Source organism: Drosophila subobscura, chromosome J, assembly GCF_008121235.1.
Source record: "Drosophila subobscura isolate 14011-0131.10 chromosome J, UCBerk_Dsub_1.0, whole genome shotgun sequence".
NCBI lineage: Eukaryota > Metazoa > Arthropoda > Insecta > Diptera > Drosophilidae > Drosophila > Drosophila subobscura.
In genome coordinates, this window is record NC_048532.1 from 22,892,344 (window position 1) to 22,906,698 (window position 14,355).

The 14,355-nt window shown below is 45.2% G+C and overlaps 2 protein-coding genes across 2 annotated transcripts in view; both read left to right on the forward strand.

Annotated features, from left to right (window-relative positions):
* The first annotated feature begins 8,746 nt into the window (after positions 1-8,746).
* On the forward strand, positions 8,747-9,549 carry LOC117893871. Its single transcript, XM_034800643.1, has 2 exons — positions 8,747-8,839; positions 8,901-9,549. The coding sequence occupies exons 1-2, from the start codon at positions 8,837-8,839 to the stop codon at positions 9,543-9,545; spliced, it is 648 nt and encodes a 215-aa protein (XP_034656534.1). The 5' UTR covers positions 8,747-8,836; the 3' UTR covers positions 9,546-9,549.
* A 1,100-nt stretch (positions 9,550-10,649) lies between these two features.
* The window catches only part of LOC117895059 (adenylate cyclase type 6), a 35,029-nt gene continuing 31,323 nt past the window's right edge, over positions 10,650-14,355 (forward strand). Inside the window, exon 1 of the mRNA XM_034802439.1 lies at positions 10,650-10,872. The gene's annotated coding sequence lies outside the window, so the exon portion shown is untranslated. The remainder of the gene's footprint in view (positions 10,873-14,355) is intronic.

A 14,355-nucleotide genomic window follows, 5' to 3' on the forward strand; every position in this document is an offset into this window, starting at 1 on the left:
AGTGGGATAGATGATGTGAGCAAAAGTCGCTTTGGCCTGTCACGAGTTCCTGAAAAATTGATGAGCTGCCGCTGCTGGTTGGGCGGTGGGAGTAGGATGAGCAGCCTCCTACACTCCCAGCTACTCATAGAGCCGATTGATTGATTTCAAATTCGAATTTTCGATCAGCTAGTTCGATATAATGAACCACTTGTCGCAGAGTTCAGTGAACCACTGAAGCAGTTCGCTCTAATGAGCCAGTGATCGGTAACGGGAGCGACAGAGACAGCAACAACAACAAAGAAACGCAGAAAAAAGTGCCGGAAAGTCGCAAAAAAAGTGCAGCAGCTAAAATTTGCTCTAAAATTGTGTTAAATGCGTGTAAATGTATGGAGAAATACGGTGAAATGTGAAATAATTACGTGCTAGTGTTTGGTGTTATGTTATTTTACATTTAAATGTGGAGAATGCAATGATTTTCTCAATGTGCTGTGCAGGCGCGGCAGAGAGAGCAACAACAACAAAGTGCCGCGGTAGAAATTTGTTCTAAAATTGTGTTAAATGCGTGTAAATGTAATGCAAAATACGGTAAAACGTGAGACAATTATGTGCTTGTGTTTGGTGTTACATTATCTTTCATTTATATGTGGATAAATAGTGATTTTCTTTATGTGCTGTGCAGCCGCGGCAGAGAGAGAGAGAGAGAGAGCAGCCGCGCCAGAGAGAGCAGCAGCTGCAGCAGCAGCGCTGCCGGCTTACGTCTTCTTATTTCACAACAGAAGATGCAAAAACGTGACGTCACAAGTTGGAAACGGCTTCTGCGATGCTAATAAGAATAAAGATGCCACATGTGGCCCTTTGGGCGAAGCAGCAGGTGAGTGCCTGTTTCCATAAATTGATATTTGTTCATTGCTCTGTCAACATTGTCACAGCTGCCAAACATAAATTGTTCATTGATATGATGGCTTGACCAGCCCTTCCCATCCCGCTGCTCATCCATCATTCATCCTGCATCCATTATGCATTTTCTCTCGCATTAACTTATAGTTTTCCCCACCATACGAAAGAGCCTCTCCCATCGCGGCCATCCATTCCGTTCATCCAGACCGAAATCATGAGTAAAGCAAGCCCCCGAAAATGTTGCGCATAAATATTTATAAGCCCGAGACGAAAATGTATGGCAAACGAGCCGAAAATCGATGGCACAGCAAACGTATTTATTAGGCTGGGACAGACACAGACGGAGGCGGTCCTTGCTGTACCCTTGGCATATGGATATGATTGGGGTATGATTGTTTTCATTGGAGGTCTTGTACCTTCCGACCCGTGAGAGTATCTGTAGCTTCGGCACACTCCACCCAGCGGGGTTCGTTCTTGCTCGTTTAAGGTGTTCTTTGGCGCCGCTTGTTAATATTTAAAATTCAATTTAAATTTATGTAGCCAGAGAAATGGCGTGTTGGGAAAAATCCAGACACGAACCGAACAGGCGACACTGAAGGGCCGTGAAACGTTGACAAAATCCAAATCGATGTTTTAGCAATTATAAAGCAGCGCAGCGAGGATAAGTGCTGCCGACACTAAAGGAAAGAATATTTATGTGTATCCCCTCTGGGGGCTTAGCTAAATGTAAATAAAAATGCCAAAAATAAAACAGCCACGCCCCGTGGCTCGTGGATCCCTTTCCGGGAAGGTTAAACTCAAATTAGCGGTGCAGTGGCTCGCGATAATTAACTGAGAGCGGGCAGAAAAGAGAGAGGGAGTGTACGTTAGGGCAGAGAGAATTTATTGTTTCTCTGCTCACCGTTGCGTGCGCTTGATGAGTAGAATCTCGACGTTTATGCTGACATTTGATGTTTAATGTTGCTGTTCACACACACACACACACACCCATTCATATTTCATTAAAATAGCAAAGGGAGGGGAGCAAGCCACTGCACCTATACACCTGCGGCTTTGTTAATTTCCCCAGACACCTGGGCGACCGAAGCAGCGTTTCTTCGCTCCTCGCTTTCGCTGCCAAGAAAAATGAAAACGAAAACAAATAAGAATAAAGTGGGACCGAACGGTGGAACGGTGGGAGTGGGAGTGGGAGTGGGAGGGTTGCTGGGACAGGCAACTCGTAGGTCAACAAACAGCAACAATTTGATTCTGTTTGCGTTGCCCTCCCGCAGGTCTGTTTGTCGATCTGTTTGTTTGCCCCAATCCGAATCCCCACGAAAAACCCTGCCAGGGGATGCCAGCGTGACACGCCGAAGAGAGAGAGAGATTTGCACCTGAAACATCTGCTAATCTGTTCGCCTTCACGCACAGCCCATGGCCCGTCGCATTTCTCTTTGAAAATGAACAAATTGAGCCTGAAAATGCAACTGCAGCAGTCTGTTCAGTCGGGTTCAATGTTCACCGCAGACTGATAATGATTTCGGTTTCAATTAGACATCGGGCAAAGGTGAACATCCCAACGGATGGAGTCGAGAGGAGTCCCAGAGGAGCCATAAGCTGTCTGGATTTATATATTTTTAATTTGGTTCTCACTCGGCTGGGGACGGGGTGGGTAGTGTGCCGTGTCAGTGTCCTTCCTTCGACGCATTTCAATTTCAATTTACTTTTCTTTTCATTCTTTTCATTTCATACGTTTTGCTTTTCATTTTGCAGCGTAACTTTTTCTGTTACTTTTAATATGAAATAATTGCTGCAGGGAGGGGGAGAGACAGAGAGCAACAATTGGCGTGTCGCTTAAATGACTTTTATACAGCAGCAGTGTCGCTGTGTCTGTGTCTGGTCTCTGCTGTGGCTGTGTGTGTGATTCAATTTGAGTGGCGAACAGAAACGGACACTGACACGGCATGGAATGGAACAACACGCCCGCTCCTCCGCCCGCTTCTCCCCCCGCTCCATGCTGTGTTCTTTTGTTTGTTGAAATTGTTAAGCGGCAGATTCCTTTCAATTAAATTTGTAGCCATCAGGTTGTCGATTTAATTAGTTGTCGGCATGGCCCCCGCTGTATCCTGCCTCTTGACTTCTGCTCTGTGTGTGTGTGGCAGCAGCTTATGGACCATTTCACCCGATGGACACTGGCTGCTATTCGCATTCAAAGTGAAAGTTTTGCTTTGATTTCGAGGGGGGAGACAGCGGGACGAACTGTGGGCACTCGTTAGAGGCGCGTTTTAAATGTGTAACGGTACTTGAGACACTTTAGATGCGTGGCATGCCATTCACTTGGCTCTCAACATTCTCATTCTCATTATTTTAGGCAATATTTTCTATATTTTCCGCACATTTTCACCTATTTTCATATATTTTGTTTATATATTCCATATCTATGTATTTGGTTCATTTTCTGTACACATTTATTGTATTATTACTGACCATAGAGACTGGATTGGTACCATTCTGATTAGAGTCTCACTGAAGTGCAAATTTCAGGCGCGCTTTTCCATTCGTTTCGTGATATTTTTCCATCATTTTATTCAGTCTCCAATTACTTTGCTCATTCCCTCTTTCAGTCTCCCAGAAGTCCCTCCATTTATCTAGTTTGCTCTTCTATTTTTATCGCACGCTGAACATCTCTTTAAAAAGCAAAATCTGATGTGTTTCCTCCGCTGGGGAATCTTTCAAGGTGTCCTCTTTGGCTATGTTTTGCGATATTTTTAGGCATTTGTGAGCTGTTCTCAGAGCGTGGTTGAGTGGTGGAGGTGGCTGGGTGGCAGAGGGGAAGGTGGAGAGTGAAGAATGTTGCTTTGATTAACTTGTAGCCAGCAATTTGGCGAATTCCATTCCGCTTTGTCGGCGGCCAAGAGCAGCGCTGTAAATTGAGCCTAATTGGAAATTACACGCCAGCAGCTGCCATTACCATCGAGTGTATTAATCTGCAACAAAACATTATAGAAACAGCAAAGAAAGGGGAGGAAGGGGGGTAGATTTGGGGAGCACTCTCGTATGCATTACATAAACAGATTCTGTTGAGGCCACGCTCTTCGGACAGGCAGAGACTGGGACAGAGAGAGTTAAATATAATTAGTTTCGGTGCAAAATGGTAAACGTCAACCGCGAAATGGGCTAACACACACACACACACACACAGGCAGAGAATCCCTCAAACAGGAACGCACAGATACAGGGGCATGGCCAGGGCAAGGACATTATTGCGGTCTGCTCACAAAGGAGCGAGAATCCTGCGGCCAAGGGACAAACACATGACACCTACAACGCCTGCCTGACCCTCCTCTCCACTGACATCTCAAAACTGACAATCCCGAGGTATTAAAGTTTTCCACTTGCCACTCATTATGCCACAACACAACACACACACACACACAGCACACACACAGCACACACACACAGAACCCACAGAGGCAACTCCAGCCTGGGGAAATGAAAATGAAATTTTCCGTGCGTCAATAGAGGGCGTCGGTTGCCCAAAGCCGCAGGATATTTCCGTTCAATATTTGTGCAATTTCCTTTATTTGCACAATAGAAATTCTGTTTGGCTGCCGACATGTCACCTCGTCACTCGTTCGATGTCCTTTATTCACAGGAGGGTTCGACGGAACTTTGGACAAAGGTTTTTGGCAACTTTAAACTACAGAAATGTTGCAATTAATTGACATCAGTGGAGTGCCAAGTCCCTCGTTTCTTCTCCCAGATTTCCCCATTAGAGCTTCAAGTTTTGTTTTTGAAGCTACGAAGGAAGTGCTTTGATTAGAGGTTGTCACATGGGGCGTGGCATGGCATTTCCCCAACGCAAATTATGTGCAGCCAAGTGCGAAATTATGGAACATTTTTGACTGCTCTGCAGGTGTGCGGCAGGCTGAGGATGGGGCATGGCCGTGTGTTGTTTTTAATTACCTGTGAAGCAAATTACGCCGAATTACACGCCAGTAAGTGTGTGTGTGTGTGTGTGTGTGTGTGTGTGTGTGTGTGTGTGTGTGTGTGTCTAATGTCGCTGACATGTCTGTGCGGGACATGGGAGACAGAAGGTGTCATCCATTTTGATAAGCTGTTGGCCAATGGGAGACAGCTGCAGATGCTTCCCACTCTCTCTCTCTTGTCCTGTCTCTGTTCCCCAATAAACGCTTAACAAATGTTTTTGCTTAATGAAATTTAAGCATTTGAACCCTTCGACTCAAAATGATGTTAATGAAAGTTTATTCACCAGAGAATTTCCAGGCATTTTAGTAGCCAAGAAAAGTCTCTTCTTCGCGGCGTACAGGGTGGCGTATCGGGTGATAGAACGCTCTGCTCCAGCGTGTAGCCTTTGGGCTTTTCCTTTTAATGAAGGCACAAAAGTGCATTCAACTGTGGCATGAAGCACTCTGCCACGGAAGGGGCAACACAATGCCAGCAAAAGATAGATGAAGAGAGAGAGAGGGAGAGGGAGTGGAGATTCCCATGCCTCAGGGCCAAAACGGGTTGAAGGAAACTTTTTGAAGTTGCCACAAAATGGCGTTAACTTTTTAGTAAGTCACTTGATTACTGGCACTCGTCTCCTGCTCGTCTCCTTCCCGTCTTCGTCTTTTCTTCTCCATTGAAACGAGGTGAAAATTGCTTCAATGAAGTTCGCTTGTCGTCGCCTTTCTCGCTCCCTCTCTTGCTGTCTCCCTCTGGCACACGGAAAGGGTTCTTCAACCCGCTTGACCTCATCTTGATTTGGGTCTGAAGCTGGAAGCTTCGCTGCTGAAGTTGGGCGACATTTAGCGCGTAATTGAGACAATTAAATTCGCTTTGACAGTGCCACAAAAAGAGGGGGAAAAAGTGGGGAAAGAGTGGAGGAAAACACCCAAGGAAAAGCCATAGAGAATCGAGGCAAATCAACAGCACAAAACCCCGAAATGAAATGCAATAAATAAAGTAAAAGCGAAAGCAAAAGCGAAAGCGAAAACGAAAGTAGGAAAGGAAATCCCTGGAGGAAGAGATACAATTTATATCGGAATTTCCCAGTACCTTAAACTGCTGCCTCTTTTCTCTCAGTGTAGACCCGAGAGCGTAGAGAGAGACAGGGAGAAGGGTTTGACAGCAGCCGCACCTTTCAATTGTAATTAAATTTCGCATCTTTTCTGCTGTGCTTTTTTTTGTGGGCTTTCGCACCTTCGGAATTTCATTTTGCGTTCTGCTCCTTAATCCTGAAGTCCTTTGGCTTGCAGCCTGTTTAATATGCATTGCATTTTCCCTCAGAGTTGGGGAGGCTGAGGCTGAGGCTGAGACTTTGATTCGCTTTTTGCGTTGCTGCCAAAGCGCATTGCATAAGGCGACAGGCAACGAAAAGCCGATGACTCGATGACTTTATTATGCGGCAAGTGATATTCAAAGCACACACACACACACACAGGACACAGGACACAGGACTCCATGCTGGCAGTAGGAGCTCCGCTCCGTAATTGGAGCGTAATGTGTTAAGAGTTGACAGGCGCCACGTGGCATTGCTTTTAATTTGTTTGCTCTCCAGTCTCCTCCAGTCTCCCTGGGAGTCCCTTTGCAGCCTCCCCATCTGTTGCATATTTCATGGCATGGCCTCCGCTCCGCTCCTCTCCTCTCCCCTCTGTTAGATGTGTAGTTTACAAGTTTTGCATGCAAATGAGACACCATTCGACACCATTCGGGGAGCAAACATCAATCAAAGTTTCAGCTGCAAGGGACAAGGTTTTGCCGGTGTCTTCAATTAGTGGAAAATGAAGATTTCCCTGCAAGAAATTCAACCTAAAATCAATTCACTTTCATAAATCTCTCCTTGAAAAGAAAACACAGCCCCCTTCAGCATATTTGAGGGCTTTCCCACTGCCATTTCCCATTTCCCATTTCGCATTTCCCACTCATGTTAGCAGCTTCTCGGGACTCTCCGATTGGTGGTCCATTAGCTGAATTTGAATAGTTTTTCACTCTCAGTTTTTCGCCATTTCCCTCTTTTTTCGGAGTTTGTTTTTCTTTGGTTTCTGGTGCTGCTGTTGCCCCAAGTGGCAGCCGATTGAACAAATATTCGTTTACGCTGCCTGCCTGCCACCAACTCTGGTTGCATCCAATAGGAAGTTTTTTCGCATGTTACTCCCCCGCCTGTAATCCCCCGCCGGAAACTGCAGCCTGCACTGAGCCTCCTCTACATTCTAGGGATTTTTCCTTTTTTTCAACCGATTTTTCTTTATTGCGGAAGGTTTTTCGCTTTTTACCAGATGTTTGACAGAGTGTTGAGCAGACAAATTGTTGATTGATGAATGCAATGAAGTTTCAACTAAGTTTAAAATTATATTTCATTTACTTATCACAGGAACTCTTCATTTGGAAGAGTATCCGAGAGTTTCGGGCCCAAACTCACTTCCATTTGAGCCTGCAAACAGACCGCGAGAGGTATTGGACCATGTTGAAGCCGCTTTAGTTAAAGTTCCTAACTAAATGTTTAGTTTTTCTATTAGGCAAACGAATGGGGAAAATCCATCAGGTATCCTATCCTCTGATGTGGCACTGGGCCACCCTTTGGTGTGCCGTGGGGCAGCCATTGTGGGGAAGTTTTTCAATTTCTACTAATCCGCGGCATGCGTTTACCTCGGCAAGAAAAAAGAGATGCAAAATTACACGGAATCTAAATGGAGCGGGTGGGGAAAGGCCACACCGTACGTAATAGAAGATAAAATATACAAAAAAAGAATTGGATCAATTTTTTCTGTTTTTTTTTTGGTTTATCTGTTTGTTTGGTGTTTTCTTTTTGTGTCCGTGAAACCGCAACCTAAGCCAAATGGAGGGAGGACACCTTTTTCCAGGAGATATGTGTATTTTCTCTACATATAATTATTCTGTGTGTAGATAAAGCTTTAGTTCTCCCATCTCCAGGGTACTCCCAGCTTCGTTTCCTTCCAGACTCAACTTATTTTTCTTTTATTTTTCCATAATGGATTTGTGGGCAGCTTAACTTGGTGTTTGGCATTTGATTGAACACATTTTTCCTTTCATTTTCCATTCCTTCAGTCTCTTCGTACTCTTTTCTACTCCTTCTTTGTCACTTTCTTTTGTGCAGTTTCCATTTTCATTATTTTAATTTCGATATGTGGCGTCTCTCGATTTCAATTTTGATATTTTAAGCCGCTTTAAGAGCTGTGTGCCCCGAAACGTGTGATAAGAGGCACTTTAATTGCTGTATGATGATGCAGCAACAATTCCGAAGTTCGTGGTTCGACCGATCCAGCGTGACCCAATGCGTGGCACAGTTCTGATCGCTTTACAGTGTTACGGTGTTGTGCCCCGTCATCTTGCTTGCATCCAGCGGCGTAACACTTGACATTGACTCCGTCTCTTACATCGCTGACATTGAAACCGGCCGCGGATGGCCCCCAAAAAGTGTTTCTGAAAATAAAAACTTAAGTAAATACCCGACAGGCAGCGAGAAAAAAAGTGTAAATCTGAGAGTATTTGTAGAATGGCGGAAGGAGGAATGTTTGTGGGTAATCTTTAAAGAAAATATTGACAGATTCTGCGCGCAATCAAATAGTGCGAAGCAAATGGGCAAACAATCCGCATTGGACCCCATTCCCCTTCCCTTAGTGTCGATCTTCAACGATCAATGACCATTGCCCATGGCCTAAGCCACGAGCCCAGCAACGAGCGAACCATCGAACCAATCGAGCCATCGAACCATCTAACCAACCCATTATCGAACCTCTCCGAACTAGTTTGAAGAAGTTGCAGCCCAAAAATAATGAGTGCTAATGCGGCGTTCGCTTCGAACTTGATTTGTTGCTAATTTTTTGTATAAATAGTTAAGCGATTTCAACAGCAGACAACAATTCGAGCAGAGCCACAGACAACCGCAAAGCCCAACGCCCAGACAGATTGAGCAGGTCAGAACCAGATACAAGACACAAAAGAAATAACCAACATGGTGAGTAGACAACCTCCAAGGGGAAATGGTTGCAGTTTGAACCTCTTTGGATTGCTTGCAGCAAGGAGTTCGATTCGGTGTGGCTTCTGCGCTGCTGCTGCTGGCTGTGGGTGTCTCCTGTCGCTCGGTGGTGCGGCGAGATGTCTCCCATCTGCCGCTGGAGTATCTGCCGCCTGTGGTGCTGCCGCCAGTGCCCAGTCGGGACTACTTGCCGCCGGTGGAGGAGCATGCAGCGAGCCTGAACCACGTCCTGCAGCCACCGCGTGACTATCTGCCGCCCGTGAACAACGAGTACCTGCCCCCTGTGGTGGAGGAGGAGCTGCAGGAAGAGCCCGTGGCCACAACGGAGGCGGAGACTGCTGTGGAGACCACCGCTGCACCCACCACAGAGGCCGTGACTGAAGCACAAACCGAAGCGGCACCCGAACCGGAGGCAGAGATCGTCACGGAGCCCGTGGAGGTGAAGGCCCTGGAACACATCGAAGAGGAGCTGCCCAAGGAGCAGGTGGAGTCTGCCGTGCTCTTGGACGATGGCTACCATTACCGCAAGCCCCAGGCGGTGCCCAACCTGCTGCCCGTGCAGGAGTATCTGCCTCCCCTCGACGACAATGCGGTGGTCGAAGAGATTCCCGAGCACGAGGAGGACACCTCCGCCCTGCTGGACGATGGCTATCACTATCGCACGATCAGGCGTCTGCGTTTCTAGTCTGCTCCCCTCGGACCTTTCGTATCTCTCCCCCACGAATTTCTGTTTCTGTTGTTTAATTTTATAACATAAAATATACTCGATAAATGTACATGTCCAGCCAGCTGCTGCCCCTCTTTTGAGAGCGAACTAATCGATGCCTTGAAGAACATTTCATTTGTATCGATGACAGGAAATTAGAAAAATGTTTTCACAGAGAACACAGGAGACGGGGAGACAGGGAGACAGGGAGACAGGGAGACAGACACTGTCGTTTGTAGTTGTCCTCCCGGGTACCTCCACCTCCATTTACCTTCTCCGCAATTGATTTGTTGTCGGTCGTCGGTCGACGGTTGTGGCTGTGGCTTGGGGCTTTTATTGTTTTCTTTACGTGTTGCCTCTTGGCATACATTTTCATTAACCAATCTCGGAGAAAGTTTTCCTTTTCCCTTTCCTTCGACTTCCCATCCTCTGAGCCAAAGTTCGATTCAATAATTCAACCATTTCCAATTGGCCGCATAAATATTTGAAAAGTTTTAAATGTTATTTCCACTCGATGTTGCTGTGTTGCTGGTGGTGGTGCTGTTTGCTTAAAGCCTAAATATAAATGGGATTTTTATGTTGTTCCCTGTTTTCCTGGTCGTGGTTTTTGTTGTTGAATTGCTTATGAATAATTCAACAATCTCCACAAGGCAGAGAGTGAGCGAATCGCGCTGCCCACTTTTACGCGCGAGCCAGGCAAAAGTTCCCCAACAGCAACAAGTGGCTCCTGCCCGCCCGCCCGCATTCCAACGGATGATTTCCCTCTGGGCAGGCCACACACACCAGAAATCAAATAAAAATGTTAACCCCAGGAGCCCCAGGAACCCCGTGCGGTGCATTGCACTCTCCAGACGACTCCTCGGTTATTCCTCGGTCCATAAGTTCCAGCCAAAAACCGTTTCCAAAACAAACACCTGTAAACAATTGGCGGCACAACGGACCTTCGTTCAAAATGGCACGCAACTGGCGGGAAAAGCTCGTGGAAAGCCTGCCAGAGCTTTTCCCGTTCAACATTTGACGAGGAAAATCGTATATAAGCCGAGTGCCGAGGAAAACTCTTGCTAGTTGCGGGTCGAACATTGCCGAAAGCGAAACACACAGACCGAAAGAACCTTCAGCGGAAAATGCTACAGTACGAGTAGGCGGCGGCGGCGGGTGCCACAGGAGCAACAGTGGATAATCGGGGGGAGCAGAAGGGTTGCAGGGGACTCCCCACAGAACTCATCTCCATCGCTCCCTATTTGGATATGTACAAAACCCAGTGAAAAACCAGTGAGAAAAACCCAAGTGAAAGTGTTTGCCAAAGGTGAGAGCATCAGCAGTGGAAAGTGTGATCGCGGAAGAACAAAAGAAGCGAATAAAAAAAGATCTTAGAAGAATTTAAGTGAATTAAATGATGAACAAAATGCTTAAACAAAACATAAAGTATGATGAAAACTTCATCAAACTATAAACAAATGTTGTAAAAACAGAAAGATCATACACAAAAATCCAAATAATTCTTAAACTATAAAAATTTAAATGATTTTTCAGCGTTGCCAAATACTTACAGATTTGTAATTTGTGGATTGAAAATTGAAGTGAAAACAAAGTTAAAGGTCTCTTAATATTCTCCCTCCCTGAATAGCCCATAAATCGCGTGAAAATATAAATCAAAATTACCATAAAACACAAAACAGAAAACATGTAATTCCCGCACCGCAAAAAACACTCCAAAGACAGAGATAAAGTGAAGTCTTATGTAAGCAAGGGAAGGGTCGCCTGCGAGAGGCACAGCAACTCGAATGAATCAAAATTAAATATGAATTAAAAGCGCATTAAAATTGGCCAAGAAAATTGAATGAACGCGCCAACAATCGGAGGCAGAGGGGCAAAAGAAAGCAACAACGAGACAGATTTTACGCACTCGATTTGGACACACTCTCAGATGTTTAAACAATTAAAATGCAATTAATTTGCGCACAAACAAAAACGAATTACATTTGTGTCTTTGCCTCGAGTGGGGAATGTTTGTGCAACTGTCAATGTTGGCTTAGCAAATTCCATGGAATTTCCATTATTACAAACACACACACACAGGCACACACACAGGCACACACACGTTTGTGTGCAGAATCAGCTGCATTTCCCCTTCAAAAAGGAAACTCTCTCTCTAGGCTGCTGTTTGGCATTTGTCGCTCTGTCCCTTTGGCGCCCCCACAACACAACACAAAAGTTTATTAATAAACCGTTTTGCACCAACAAAGCACAAAAATGATAAAATAAACGCGCTGCAGAGTGAAATCTGGCGGTGGCAGGCGGTGGGAGCGGAGGGGAGCGGCTGTTAGGTCGGTGGTTTGGTGGTTGGCTGGTGGCAGGGCTCCGGGGTGCCACGGGGGACGTTTCAATCGGGGGGTAATGTCATTGTTCGCGGTGTTGCATTGCTTACGGTAAAGAGGGAGTATACGAGGTGTCATTTAAAAGGGAAAACCTTGGGAAGGAACTCGAAAGTGATTCAGCTTCATAATCTGATTTATTTCTTAGAGTTTTGGAGCAATGAGCAGGTTTTTGAATCACTTTTATTCCCAAATACTATTCCAAATCTCTCACATTTGCATATGCCCAAAAGTTTCTTCCTATTCTTCTCCCCCAACTTACCTTTTCCACTCCCCATCGATGCATCAATGGGCACCTTCCACGTCGATAACTTTTTGCTGCTTTCCATGAGAATTATGTGTCTGTGTGTATGTGTGTGTTTGTGTGTGTCTGTGTGTGTGCATTCGTGTGTTTGGCACGCTTTTTGTTGTGTTTATTAATAACAAAGTAATCAGACATTGTAATCTCCTCTCGCAAAGGCGTATTACAGCAGTAATAACAATGGCAAAATGAAGGCAACCCCCGCTCCGCTTCTCCCTCTCCCGCTCTCTGATATTCTCTCCCATTCATTTGGCGATTTCAATGCGGGTTTATCTTTGCCGCTTGGCTGTCTTCACGGGGCTGCATCCTTGGATCCCTGATTCATTGTTGCTGCTGCGCCTCGGCGCCAAACACGCTTCCGGCTCAAGTGGCAGGCAGCGGCAACAGTGGCAGTGGCAGGGCCAGTGGCAGGCAGCAACATAACCATCAGCAAAGGCTTTACAAATCTCTCTCTCTCTATCGGGTATTACATATTTATATAGCTATATCTTTATGACTATATTCGCTCGAATCTGAAGCTGTTTCCTTGTTTTCTTTAGTGTTTCTATTTCAATGTATTTTTTTCTATTGATTTCGATTTGCTGTTTTATCTCTCTCTTTTTTTGTGTGCTGCTCTCTTCCGCTTCTTTTATTGTTTTCTAATTTTGCGCTTCATTTAGCCGTGAATTATTTCTGTTTCCCATAGAACCGGTAATTGAAAGGGTATTTAATGGGGCACATCGATTGCTGTATGAGTGGGTGCCAAGGAGGAAAAGGAAGCAACGAAAGTGCAGCAACTGGCAGCCGTAATTCTAAAGAAATTTAATTAATATTCTGAGAGTTTTCTTTGCTACCAAAAGGAAGGATTTCTCATATTTTCCCGCTAATAAAAATCCTTCCAAAAAGCAGAGTATATTCCTGTCGTAGAGCCCATCCACTGCATTTTCTCTTCGTATTTGTTTTTTGTTTTGTTTTCGCTTTTATTATTCTTGTTCTGTGTTTCTAATTTGACTTTCGCTGGGCGCTGATTTGTGCTTCAAAGCCGCTGACTGATTGGGATTTCGAGTTGATGGAGAGGCAGACAGAGGCAGAGGGGCAGAGGTGGAGGCGGACTGGGAGCAGGGATTCCATGGAGGATAGATACATCAGGGCAGCAGGCAGGCAGGGGGCTGAGCGTATTCGGCATGTCCTATTGATGACTCGATGGCGTGTGCTGATGCCTCTCAATCATTTGGTTTTCTTTTCCTTTTGCATGTGATACAATTTCTATTCCAACTCCACCTATGGAATGGTGGAGCACGGCAATTTCTGTTTTGCCAATTTGCCGCCCATTTTGTATGCAAATTGGCGAGGCATTTGGTGTCAGTCTTGACACGCTCTGTCCTCAGTATCCTGCATATCCTTCCGCCTCCCCCTTGGCAGTGGGTCAAAGTAATAAAGCAAACAAATTAATTTGATTTGTTCTGCAGCTGATTTGGCGCCCAATTCCCTTTCGCCAATTACTGGCAGTAAATTCGCCAATTCCCCACATTGCGTATACGCCACGTGTAAGTGGCCTCCTTCGCTGTTTATGCCTAAATGTTTAATGAGAACATTGAGAAATTATTGGCTGGCCTTCCCCATTTAATTGATGCCCATAAAAAGTATGAACAAATCGCAGCAAAACCTCCAATAAAGGCAAGAATCAGATCAGAATCCAATGAATGAATGAATCAGCGAAGATCTTTTGTTTATGCCGCTGTTAATCATTCCCAAAAGTCGAACAATTACACAAATCAAACAATATTTAATGCCAAAGTTCGTTGTGTTTTTCATTGCAAAATTTTGCATTTATTTTCAAATATTTATGGGAATATAAAAACGAACGAAGGAAGGTCTCTCCATATTTCTAGCATTCGTTTTATGGCAAATTCTCTCAAATTTCCAACTATCTTGCGCCTTGAAACACTTCAGACAAATTCCCATTTTCCACCAAACTTTTCTACTCAGATTCTGCTCATTTTTTTTGCATTTTGGTTTTCGTGGCTTTCGCGTTTTAAAGACCCTTTTTGCTGGCCACAGCAAGTGCATAAAAAAGGGAACTGTCAACCATGAAAATCTCACTCGGAGCGACGACGGGGCAGCGTCGTGGCAA